Below are 13,426 nucleotides of genomic sequence, written 5' to 3' on the forward strand. Positions count from 1 at the left end.
GCAGAGGCAAAATAGGGAGGACAAGAGGCAGAAAGGAGTACCTGTACAGTAAGTAATTCCACGGTATGCTTTTGCAGGGATGAAGGCTGACATAGCACACTAAATTATGAAAATGGCAGTTATGCACCGTGTGTGGCCTAACGATTTTTTTCTAAACCATGCATTTTTAGGAGATACTGGCTTGACGTTCAAGTTCTCGTAATAGAAAGTGTTTAAGACCTTAAGAGGTAGTAGAAGAGAACCATGTGGAGGGTTGTCATCTGTAAATGAGTTGAATGTTGTGCACGACAATGACTAATCTCCTTAAATATATAACGTACAGAACTTCAAATGGTAAACTTAATGCTGTGGGAACTAAAAATTTGGGGTAAACTTCTAGGATGCCAGTTCTGTGTTCTTTTAGTGATTTCCAACCTAGTGATTACGAGGGGTTTAGATTCTGAAACTATGTGCAAATGCTGTTTTTGTGTTTTTTTTTCAGAATTTCGCTAAATTATATGTACAAAGTACTTTTGTGGATACACCTTCTTTTTCCCAAGTAGAACTGTGATTCTTTCTAGTGGAGTATATATGAATGTATATGAAGGGTGAAGCCCCTTCATCTCAGAGAAGACGTAAATAGTATAAAACCAGCAGCAGCTTGACCAAGTTCCCAGTTATTACCTTTCCTTTTATGTTCTGCAAGTCATTTGCTGCCCAGGTCTCCATTTCTCCTTACAGGAAACTTGTTACTGTGTCTCCATCCTCTCTCTCACAGAAAGTAGAGATTTTGCTGAGCAAGCTTGTTAGTCAGTGGGAGGAAGAGGGAATTCTAAAAGCAGAAATACGTAAAATGCAGGGCGGCAGTTCTTTTCCGTCATCCAAAGAGGAGGTGGGAAGAAGGGATACAGTCAGAAACGTTTTCGTATAACTTTTTGACAGTAGTAGTTAATGGAGGTGATTGGTGAGGTTGACAGGGTTTAAATTTTTTTAAGACGTCTGTAGTTTTCGTTATACGTGAAGTTTCAGTGAAACATACTTAAAATATCAAAGGTAAAATCTACGCAGGGTGACAGCTTTGTGTGGAATAGTCCTTGCTAAGCAAATCTTTGGTTTGACCCAGAACAACCCTAAATTTATAAAGAATTTGCATCGTTTTAGGACACTTTTGTTTACTCCTTTTTGTGGGGAACGGTGGCTGGGGTCAGTCCCTGACGCTTCGTCTCTGCAGCTTCTTCTCTGTCCTTCTCTGCCCCTGCTCCCCATGGGGTCCCTCCCACGGGATGCCGTCCTTCCTGAACTGAGCCTGCGGGGGCTGCCCACAGGCAGCAGCTCTTCAAGAACTGCTCCCACATGGGTCTGTACCACGGGGTCCATCCCCCAGGAGCAAACTGCTCCAGCACGGGTCCCCCGCGGGCAGCAGCTCCCCCCGGACCCCCTGCTCCTGCGTGGGCTCCTCTCCGCGGGCTGCAGCTCCGGCCCAGGGCCTGCTCCTGCGGGGGCTCTCCATGGGCCGCAGCCTCCTCCAGGCCGCACCCACCTGCTCCTCCGGGGGCTCCTCCACGGGCTGCAGCGTGGAGATCTGCTCCGTGTGGGACCCATGGGCTGCAGGGGGACAGCCTGCTCCACCAGGGGCCTCTCCACAGGCCGCAGGGGAACTGCTGCTGCCTGCCTGGAGCACCTCCTGCCCTCCTTCTGCACTGACCTTGGGGGCTGCAAGGCTGCTTCTCTTCTCAGTTCTCACCCCTCTCTCCCAGCTGCTGTTGCACAGCAGTTTTACTTTCCCTTCTTAAATCTGCTCTCCCAGAGGCCCAGCCAGCATCACTCATAGCTCAGCACTGGTCAGCATTGGGTCCTTTTGGAGCTTGCTGGAGCTGGCTCTGATCTGACATGGGGCAGCTGCTGCTACCAAAACCTTGCCACATAAACCCAGTACAGTTGGTTGCTGATAATTCTGGGAGGAACAAATGTGGTGATTCTCTTCCTGCAATAAGCTCTGGAATAGTGGTTAAGTTCGCTCTCCCTGATCATGAAGAGCGTAAAAAGATCTAAAGCTCTTAAAAGATTAGAGAAGGTCATCAGCTAGGTTAAGGGGAGACCTCACCTATGGCAGGAGAAGGCTTTTGATGTGAAGTCAAATGTTAACCTGTTGATCTGCTCTGCATCCTTCAGCATGTGTGCACTTGCCAATCAGTCAGAGCTTGTATGTGCTGCCTCTTGCCCAATTTGTAATGAGGGAGAATGGGAGAGAATTGGAAACCCTATGCAGATGGCTAGGGTAGAACTGGAGATGGAAATGTAAAGGGTAAGATCAAAAAGAATATAGGAGAGTGGTGGCACAGGGCATGGAAATTAAGGAATTGTGAAATTTGATCATCTTTCTGCACTTAGCTTACATGACTTCTAATAAAGTTGATGAGATTGACTAGGTGGTAATATTGCAGGGATTTTTTTTTAATTATTGCTTTAGAATGCAATAGGTTTTGTCACATTTAAGGCTGAAGTTAATTTGCCTATCTTAAGGAATGTGAGAGTGGACAGCTTTCTGTGTTCTTATTCAGACCTAGGTACTAAAGAACTTTTTTCTTCTTTTCAGATACTGAAAAATATCACTTGGTATGCTGAGCGTGTTTTAACAGAGATCTCGCTTGGGAGTCTCCTGATACTAGTTGTGATAAGAACCATCCAGTACAACATGACACGGACAAGGGTAAGAGTTACGTGTAGTGCTTAAGTACACAGCGTGGGTTTCTAACTTCAACAGAGTGATTTCAGTTTGAAACAGGGTGTGGGATTTTTCTTTGTTCTGTTGCAACCAGTTGGTTTCTGAAGCTACAGGATGGAAGCAAAAGGGAAGAACAGTCATATTAACTAAGCACAGTATTATGTGGTTCTGAACTTGCAACACAATTTCTGTATTATTGTTCAATTCATCGAATAGCATTTGCTAAAGTCCTTAATTCAGGTACGGAATTCCCATCTTCAGATGAGAAGGAAAAGTTCCTTTGGCTGATGAGATGAAATGATTCCTAATAGGTTCTTTGCCTCTATTCAGGCACTGAGAAATGGAAATTCCAGGTCTATTTTGCTGTTAGTGTTTTTATGAAGTAGGACGATGGCTGGGTCGTTAGACCTTTCTAAGCTGTCACAGAGCAAAACTGCTTCAGCTTCAGATCAGATTAGTTTTATGCATTTTTCATGCATGTGATTCTAAACTTCTTGAACATATAAGCTTGGTATTGCCTACTCTTAAATATTTTCAACGGTTAAATGCACGGAAGTTTTTACATGAAGTAGAAAAAATTGTTTTAAATATATTTTAAATTGGAAAACTTAAGGATTTCACTTTTGTGATCACAAGAATTAGAAGAAATAAGATCTCGACATATGTTTCTAGGATATGGAATCCGTTATGCTCAAGTTTAAATGTATATTTTAGATCTGAGAATGGAAAATAAATCCCTTGTAGGTGTAATTGAACACTGATGCATAGAGGCTGGTCACCCTCATGACTCAAAATAATGTCTGAACATGGCTGCATTTCTTTCCAAATTTGAATATAATGTTGAAAATCCTGCTATTACTAGTAATAACAAGTCATTACGTGGATTTAAGATTAATTCTTCTTTTCCCTTTTGAGCAATGGCCCATTCCATGTTTACTTGTCTGCAGCCAAGATCAATTGGTACTGAAGATTTCCATCTGACTGTGGACTCTGAAGTTTGGTTCTGTGAAAACCCTAGAATTTGATAGGGCCGTCATTTAAGTGCTTCTCTGGTCAAATGGTTTCAGGGATGGTAACGAGAGGAGCAGAAATCTGAGGTATCTTGTAATAGTTGTAAGATACACGTGGAATAGTTTCCATATATATGGAATATTTTGAGACAATTAGTAGGGAGATGAGTTACGAAACAGAAAACTTTAGGAAAAGACGACAAAATGGAGAGAGAGAAATGGAGAGGAGGAGAATTTCTTTCAATATGCTACATATATGATATTTTTGTAAATTAATATTGCTTAAAATATGAAGATGTACACATGTAGAAATGCGTATATGCATACACACTCTGAAATCTGTGTGAAATGACTCATAAGCCTTATTATCTAAAGAAAAAATATTTAAAATACCACCAAGTATATGCACTTCGCAGTTTTGCTATATGCTTTTGACCTCATCCTTTAAAGCAACAAATACTAGTCTTTTGAGTGGTTTCCTGCAATAGGTGACTGTGTGTGTGTATACGTGTGTGTATATATATATGTGTGTATATATATATAAATATATAAAAGTTTGATGCGTTTTTTTTTTCCTCTTCCTTTCTGACAGGACAAATACCTTCATACAAATTGTCTGGCTGCCTTAGCAAATATGTCAGCGCAGTTCCGCTCTCTTCATCAGTATGCTGCTCAGAGGATCATCAGGTAAATATAAAACTTCTGAAATGGACTTCTCATCCTTGGTAAAACTCAGCAGCAGAGGAACTTGAATTTTATATGCTGTAATAGATAATGATGAACTAAATAGCTGAAACGGTATCTGAGTAACTAGATAATACCAAAATATTTTTTTTTTTTTAATTTGGATCTTTCCTGAATGCACAAAAATAATTAGTTTCTCTATCTCAGAAATTTCTGACTATTGATTCTCATAACAAAATAGCACAGTAGCTGCTTTTAAACTGAAAGGTTTTCTGGGATTTGTGTAAATTATGCATTTTTAGTCATGTATCATGTTATAAAAATGCACTGTTGGCTCTCAAGTACTATGCAGACTGGATTTTCAACTTGCTTGAGTTCTTCCTACACATTTGACAAAAGATTTATTTCTTACGTCAGATGTAATGATTATTTTATGATGGGGTGCTGCAAATACAGGCAATAAACCCTACACTGATGCTTTTCAAGTGATCAACTATATTAGCTTGTTTAGTAATAAATAGTCAGTCAATCGTAGGATGGCTCGGGTTGGAAGGGACCTTAAAAACCACTCAGTTCCAGCTCCCATGGGCAGGGATGCTACCCACTAGAATACGTTGCCCAGGGCCTCATCTAACCTGGTCCTGAACACCTCCAGGAATGGGCATCCACAGCTCCTCTTGGTGAAGAGAGGCAATATCGGCACTGGTTCTACAACAGGGCCATAGCTAGAGAAGTAGATGTTGAAGTTGGTCTTTTCCAGTTTTTTGTGTGTGCTACAGCCCAGTTGGTAAAGGCAGGTAATCACACGTCAGGCATCCTCATCTTGGCAGCCAACCCTGCTCCATGCTCCAAGGGAAATCAGGAAGGTCCTTATTAATGCAATCTGGAATAAGCTTTTGCAGTGCTTGTCAAGTACAGACAGTGTGCCAAAAATAAGTACATGATAATTGCGTGCCTGTAGACTTTGTAAAGGACTCGGCTAACAAGAAACACATCTCATTCTTAAACCACTGCTGTTCAGGATTTAATTCTCTCCTAGCCTCTTCTCTTTTGGAAATGCTCGGTTGCAAAGGTATCAACTTCTAATCAGGATGAGTGCTCTCCGTTGTTATCTTTTACCTGGCTGATACACACACTCTTTTCATACCCTGCGATAGTGAGTGTTCAGAATTTGAGTTTGCACTTTTTTTCTGCTGCATATTTCAGACCTTGTCTTAAGTACCTGTACTCCTCATGGACATCTGCTGTTCAAAATTTAAACTCATGGTTCAGAGTAAACTCATCTGGATTGTTTTAAGTAGGTGATGAAATGACTAAGTCTGTGGTCTGCTAGCTTACCAGAAGACGTGGCAGCTGTCAATAGAGAAGCGGTAACCTCAGTACTTTCACACGTCTCACCTCAGCATTTTAACTCTGAAACGTAAAAAGAGCCTTTATGTGCTGCGAGGCTCTTCCATACGCCAGGCTCTTCCAACCTCCTCACACGAAGTGTTCACCATCTGTAACTATACCTTTGAAGCAGATTGACTCCATGGTGTTTGAGAGCCAACTCAAGACCCAAGGGAGGCTGTGTAACCCAATTAAATTATCTTGCACTCCTTGTATGCAGCATTTCAACATCTGTGAAGTTGTGGTGCGTTGTCATCTGTCTAGACATGCATAGTTGAAATGTGACTTTAATGTTGCTACTTGATTTTAGTTGTGAAATAATTGTGCTATTCCTATTGAAGGTATCATTCTGTTGTTGCTTGATGCGTGCAGTAAGGAGGAATAACAGTGAATGGCAGAAAAGAGGAAGATAAAATTATATCACATGGGAATTCTTTGTCAAATTATCAGAGGTGCGCTGATATTTTATTCTATGAAGGACTAACAATGCCACATTTGGAATGTTATGCCAAATAGAAAAAGAGACCTTAGAGCAAACAAGAGAGTGCTGGCATATTCAAAACGTAGTACTCCCAAAAGTGTAAGCTGTTAGTAGCTACTCTTGATTGGTTTCTGTACAGCATTTAGCAGAGAGACTTAGCTTGGGGTCTTAGCTGTGCTGTGTACAAATAATAAACAACAAAAGCTCAAATGCATGGAGAACTGCGCTGTCTAGTCATTCAGAGAGCAGAGTGAGAATTTTGTCTAAAAACAGTAAGACTGCTTCAAGTTAACACTTCAGTAGTTCTCAGGAACAGATGGAAGATCATTTGTTCTGAGACTTCAGCGCATCTGAAGAATTGTAGAGAGACAATTGTCAAGTCTGGTAGTTTGGTAGTCTTAGCAGTTTGCTGGTTATACCAGCCACCAGCTGCTGGCGGGGTTGGAGCTGTATTGTTGTGGTTGGAAATAATGGAATAAGGATAAGTACGAAAAATGGTCATACTCATCAACTGAAATGCAAACCAAAAAGGCAATATGATATATGATGTATCATATACAATATAATATTGTTACATAGTCCACGCTATAAGATACTCCACGCTATAATTTTTAAGCTTCTGCTTTTTTTGTAGACGGATGCCCCATATTGCTATATAGTAGAGGCTGTAATGAAAGAGATTACTTTAAATTTGAAACAGAACCAGAAAAACAAGAGGAGGGCTAGGGAATATATATAGTTTTTTGATTTGTTTTCAATTTTTGTCTTTAATTGACTCACGATCTTACTCTGCAGTTATAAAACTGTACATCTTAAAAATAGGCCAGTGTGGCCACCAAGATTGTGATTTAATTTGTCACAATAGTCATGATTGCTTATAAATCAAACTGCCCTAGTATAAAATGTATTAAATTCTGTTGTAAAATATCTTGTACAGCTAGGAGTTGGGCAAGCTGGTGGAAGGAGGAGTTGGTTCCAGAGGCAGGCTGTGGACTTCACTGCTCATATGGTAGAATTTTCATTTCAGGAGCTTTCAACCAGGGTTTCCCTGGCAGGCCTAAGTACCATAAAGGAAATAGTTTAGCTTTATTTCTTGTCAAGATATATACTTCTAAAATAATAACAAAATTGTTGTGGTTATTAAGAAAATTAATAGGAATAAATATTTATAAACACGTACATTTCATAAGAGATTAATGCTTTGAAGCATACATTGTCCTTTCTTTTCCTATGTTACAAAGTCTGTTAGTCACAGTTATTAAATTTACCCAGCACCAATGGACCCAACTTGCTCCATGATCCCAAAGTAGAATATTTTTATTTAGATTCTTATTCGGATTCTACTATCAGAGTGCAAGCATGTCTGAGAAAATAAACCACAGTATCCTTAATTAAAAAATAAAATAAAAAATAAAAGCTTTTTCTGTGAAGGAAAAGACCAAAAAGAAGACTTCATAAGTAAGTATTTTAGGGTATAGGTTTTTAGATTAAATAGCTGTGAAACACTTAACTTAAAATCTGCTTAGCAATACAAATGAATAGACAGTCATAATTTAAGCCTCACCAGATGCTCTAATGATTCCTTCCTTAATGTGAGAAGTAATTCCATTTCCATGCAAGCTTTTTCCTAATCCTATTCTGAGCAGAAATTGCCAATTGTTCTAAATTCTTAAGACTATTTTCTGTGAAAGAATTAGCCGAAAATATTCAATATATTATACTTATGATCTCAGTAAAATACAACTTCATAATGTTGGGTAATTTGTTTCACATTCCAGCAGGCATAAAAATTGACAGATTTGTATGAATTTATCACAAGCAGCTGCGGGAAGTAAAAATAGATGTAAAAAGATGGTTTTTAATAAGATCCAGGGCAGTATTCATTTAATGTTGGACGTCCTTTGCAGTAGACTGCCCCGACTTTGCGTATACTGAAAGCTTTCCCCTTTCTGTCCATTGTTACCACTGGTTGGTTTTTAATTACACAGAGCTTTTTTATCAGCAACGTGCCACGGATATTATTCCACCGTACTGCGACTCTATCGTCTTCGTCAAGTGCTGCCATTGGTAGTATTTTTAAATTATATTAGGAGACTTACTAAAAAATGATAACAGAATGGAGAAAAAAAAAAAATCTGTGTTGAAGTCACTATTGTCACTCGTGATTAGGCTACCGTAGGAGCTGTACAGTATCTAAGCAACAAAACACGGCCAGGTGGAGCGCTACGTCCCTGCTGTGAGGATAGGTTTTCCCTTTGCTTGCTGCGTTGGACGGCTTCTCCGGTGTCAGCTTCGTTTGTTCTGCTTTATTCTGCAAGTTACAATTACCAAAAAGTAAAACTACAAGCCTAAGTGATGTGTTATTGCAGGTGTTCCATTTGTCCCTTAAAACCGCACGTTACTTGGCATTAATTCCTTTATCCTGTTTGGAGACAGTTTTTATGATTTTATGACATGCAGCTTTTCTACAGCCAGTCTGCCTGCTCTAGTATGTGGCACGCTTGTAGATGAAGGAAGAGTCTTTCCCTGAACAGCAGGATTTTGACCTCTCATCACTGAGTCATTCGAGTAAATTACTGACAAAAAGAAGACTGGCTACCTAAGGCGAATGTTTTTCCTATATCTCTATGGCTCCGTGTATAGGAAAGTTTGCTGTTTCCTAAGCAGGCGTATACCACTAGAGGTTGCCATACACCTCACTAATTAGACATGCACATTTAACGTTAAATGAATTTACGGGGCTAATTTCACCTTTTTTTTCTGTGCTATTGTAACAGCTATTTATGTGCACGGTTGTGTGACCCACTATGAACACTTCATCGGTTGCACTTCTCTCCTTTAGGTAACTTAAGAGAAATATCAAGAGGTGGCACAATTTTACCTATGTCACGTTTTGCTGGTTTCTTTTGCTGTCTAGAGACTTCAGTGAGGGTCAGGGGACAATATGAAGTAATAGTTTTTTGTCATTCTCCTAATGAGCGTGGGAGTTAGGTGGGGGGGAGGGGGAAAAAAGCTTGCATAAATGGGATTTTAGTTTAGCAGATCAGAAGCTTCATTAACTTGTGCAGGCTGGATCATGAGAATATATAGCGTGTAATACCTGCGTGTCACCCTAACTCTACCGTACCTCAGTTAGGAGAGCAAAGCGTGAGATGTACAGCTGGCTGTACTCGTTCTGCTGCAGTCTGTCAGAAGCAGGGACGGTAACTCTCCTCCCCACTAGCCCAGCAGCCCTGGAAGCTGGTGGTGATGAGTGCTGTAAGACATTTTGGAGGGTGATGCTTCAGAGTAGTTCTATGTGCTTTTTTCTAAGAGCTGGCAGTAGTGCGCTTAAATATCCGTGCTTCAGTACTGAAGTGTGACTGCTTTTCTGTGGTTCATAAAGTCTTCCTTTTGTCCTCTGAGAAGAGGCTGAAACTCTTATTTCCCTTTGATGAATGTCTTCGTTTGCAGTGACAATTGTGTTTCATAATCTAGCAAGAAAAATTCCCATCCATTCTGATACGTGCTGCAAGTTTGGGGATGGTTCACCTCCCCAAACAAACCATTTGCTTTGTGATTTACTGTGTTTATTATTTGATTTTATTTTTTTTTTACTATCATTTTATCTAGAGTAATCTTATGGGATATTCTTGAATTAAAATATTTATTAAAGCTCTTTAAGAGTGCGTGGTGTTGCTTTAAACTGCACCTTTTGAGTTTGGTTAAAGACAATTTTTAATCCAGTGGCATCTCGAAGTTTGTCTTGAGTCTCTGTAGAAATGTTGTATTGCTGCTGCGAAGTATTTGTTAATAATTACCAGCTGCAAGTAGCATCAATTGGCAAATTTCATACTGGATGAGAAGAAAGCTTTCTGGAGTTAGTGCTACAGAGAGCGAACAATACATATGGCAGGAGTGCAAAATGTATTTCCCATTACAGTGCTCCTTTAACTTGATTTATTCCTAAAGAAATCTCTGAATTTTCTTAATAGAGACGTGTGTGGCTGTGTATTTTATACTGCTGCCTGTGAAACCATGTAGCTAGTTTGTTGAAATATGGAGTAATGTGAATCTAGAATCTAATGATTTTCAAGCTTATTAGCCCCGTTTCAATTATGGCCACAATTGATCTAATGAAATTGTCAGAGTTCTGTAAAAACTGTTGTGATTGCGGTACTGACTCTAGATTAAAACGTGAACTATAGAAACATTTGCTATGAAGGTTTTCTTCCATCTTTATGATTTTTAATCACTTAAATTTGTGCCTTGTTCCTAGGTACTGGTAAACTGATGGAATGCTTGAGGGTGCAGAAATGAATACTGGTTTATTTGCAGAACAAGTTCACTGCTTGTCCAAGAATGGGTTTGTTTGCAATATAGATGATGTGCTGGGATGGTCAATCTGAATTTTGGTTACTTCACAACGTCCCTTATTGAAGTGGTTATTTTTTTTGCAATGTTTTTATTCGTCATCTTCATAGAATGGCACATCTTTGTAATGTTCCTGAAGTAATTTGATGGAGTGCTAGACCGTTTATCTTTCATTAGTATTGTTTCTGCTTACCTTTTTATAGGGCATATATAATCAGATTAATTTGTCACATTATCAATTGTTATATTGTATTATTCGTAAAAGAAGAGGGCACGTTACTTGCCTCCTCTTTCCCCTAGATGATCGGTTGTTTTTTATGACTTAGGGACAAGGAGAAAATTCATCGTATATTTCATGTCTTCTTGTATTTGGCAGAATGATGCTGGACTCTGTAATGCATCTGTTCATTAGGTGTGGTACCCTGGCCTTTTTTCCTGGCCTGAGACTATTTAAAGTGTTTTCTTTCTTTATATATATGTGTGTATATACATACATACATACATATATATATATAGGTGACGTGTTTTTTTTAAATACGTAGGTGAGCTCACTTAAGCTAACTTAACTCCTTAAATGTAGAGCCAGAAGAAGAGCTGAGGCTGAGAAACACATTTACATCCCTGACTTGTAAGTTTGAAATCATATTTGCTTTTACTTCCGGCAGTCTTTTGAAATTGTCAATTCTAAGGCCCTGTTCAGGTCTGCACATGGAATTTTCTGTTTTTATGGCTTTGGGGAGAAATTGAAAGCTCTCCTACCTATTCCACAAGCTTGATTTCTAAAGCAAAGAAGTAGTGTCAGAGTAGTTTCATGTTTATCATCAGTTCCTTAGCAGTAAGTTGTATTAATGTGTTTTTTGGGGGTTGGGACTGTGGTTTCGTTTGTTTGTTTTTTCGCTTTGTCTTACTTCCAAACCTACATTTTCATCAAAAAGGATCTCTTTGTACAGAAGCAGAAGACATTTTGCGTTGGCCAGGCACTTGCTTATTCAAGTAGTCCGGTGTGTGTGTGTTCTACAGAGAAAGAAAAACATTTGTGAGGCAGCAAGACGTGTGATCTGACCTGCTTATTAAGGACCACATTAAACTGAAAATTCTGAAATTATTGTGTGAATGTGATGAAATTAGAATTTACCAGTTGCTTCATAAAATTTCCTAACGGTGACAATAATGAGATGTAATTGCTGGCTCAGAACTCCCAAGGCTGCTCACATGTAGGAAGATAAATACATTTCTCTCCCACATGGCTTTACAGTCTGTGAGCATTCCGATTTTCCTGCCTTTTTATTCCCTTTGATGTCCACGGTGCTTTTGGGAAGCCCTTTAACATACAGCTTCCTGTTTCATTTGAGTACGGCAAGGGGGCAGTTGGTGCAGAAAACTACTGAAACTGAGTTACCCAAATCAAAGGCATTTCTTAAGGAGCAAAACTGGAAAAAAAAAAAAATAAAAAATTGCCAGGTTTCTGCATGAATGCTTCAAAGCTGTTTGGTTTCTAATTTCATTCTCACTTGCAAACTTCAGTGAAGTTGCTTCTCATGCAAGAGTCTCATTTTTAATTGGTAGAATTTCAGCGTAGTAGGCACTTCAGATTTTAAATGAGATGTGTGAGTTGAGTGAAAGAAATTAGATGAATAGAGTATGCAATATTTCTGTTAAACTCATATTTCTGGCTTTGTTGCATCAGGGAATGAATGGTATTAAATGAGAGAGAACCATTTTTCAAATATGAAGATTCTTATATTCTGAATTTGGGGGTGTAACCCTTTGACCCTATGAAACATGGTATTGGAAAAGTTTTATTTCAGAAATGTCAGCTTTCAGTTCTCAGTAAGCAAAGAGCAAGGTTAAAAAAAAAAAAAAAAAGGTAAAATGCCAGTAGATAGAGTCATAGTGTAAAAACTGACCTTTATTTTTATTAATACATAAACCTAGTTGCTCTGTCCTTTATTACTCTTCTGTTGGTACTGTTATAAGAAGGTGTTTGTGTTGCTCAGAGCTGCGTGGCTTGGAGGATGCTCTGAAATGTGCAGGTTTGCACCATACCATGCAGGAGCCTGGACTTCAGCAGCAGCTTTTCAAAGCAACTGCAAGACCAATGTGGAGACAAGCCTTTTATGTTCTGGGTTCAAATTTTAATTGGACAATTAAATCTCAGTTTACTCTTCTCTCTATCATAATAGCAAAGTGTCCATATTAGCAAACCCTTGAGAAAAGAGGCGTCTGATCTCACACCAGTGTGTATCAAGAGACTTCACAAGTCAAGTTATGCAGTAATAAAAGATCAAGTTCTGAAAGGTGTTCTTGGAATAAATGCCCTGTGGCCAGAGCTGTTAAAATATTGAACCCCCCAAGCATCAGCTTTCCCCTTCCCTTTTTGTAACCGAAAGAAAAGGGAAAATGAATAGAGGGCAATGAATAGCTTCACTGAAGTAGTGATTTCTGCCTCTGCAGACGTTGGGAGGGGTGTAGTCACAAATCCCCGGTTTCTAATAGTGATGTGTACATATCTCTGGTCTGAGCTGTTTAAGAGTAATAGCTAATTATTTCCCCTTATTTACTTTTTCATCACACATAGATTATACTTGTGCTAGAAGGAAATTACCTTCATGAAAGTAATAGAAAAGAACCTAGTCATACTGTTGCTAAGTTTTCTAAACAAGAGTTGTTTTTTTCCTAAATCAGAATTACGCTGGCTTTCATCACCTGTGTTCGTGGTGCAAGCCATGAGCGTGCAGGATGCCCTGCAGGCCTGACTCTGCTTTGGGAGACCAGTTGATAGAAACGATGGCATCCTCTAATTCC

The 13,426-nt window shown here is 39.3% G+C and overlaps 1 protein-coding gene across 12 annotated transcripts in view; it reads left to right on the plus strand.

Annotated features, from left to right (window-relative positions):
- DYM (dymeclin) overlaps positions 1-13,426 on the plus strand; it is a 207,801-nt gene that overhangs the window by 88,996 nt on the left and 105,379 nt on the right. For all 12 annotated transcript variants that reach the window (XM_035559898.2, XM_050716168.1, XM_050716166.1 and 9 more), the window contains 2 exons: positions 2,576-2,689; positions 4,307-4,401. In XM_035559898.2, coding sequence (XP_035415791.1) covers positions 2,576-2,689; positions 4,307-4,401 — 209 coding nt within the window. The remainder of the gene's footprint in view (positions 1-2,575; positions 2,690-4,306; positions 4,402-13,426) is intronic.

This window comes from Cygnus atratus, chromosome Z, assembly GCF_013377495.2.
Source record: "Cygnus atratus isolate AKBS03 ecotype Queensland, Australia chromosome Z, CAtr_DNAZoo_HiC_assembly, whole genome shotgun sequence".
Classification (NCBI taxonomy): domain Eukaryota; kingdom Metazoa; phylum Chordata; class Aves; order Anseriformes; family Anatidae; genus Cygnus; species Cygnus atratus.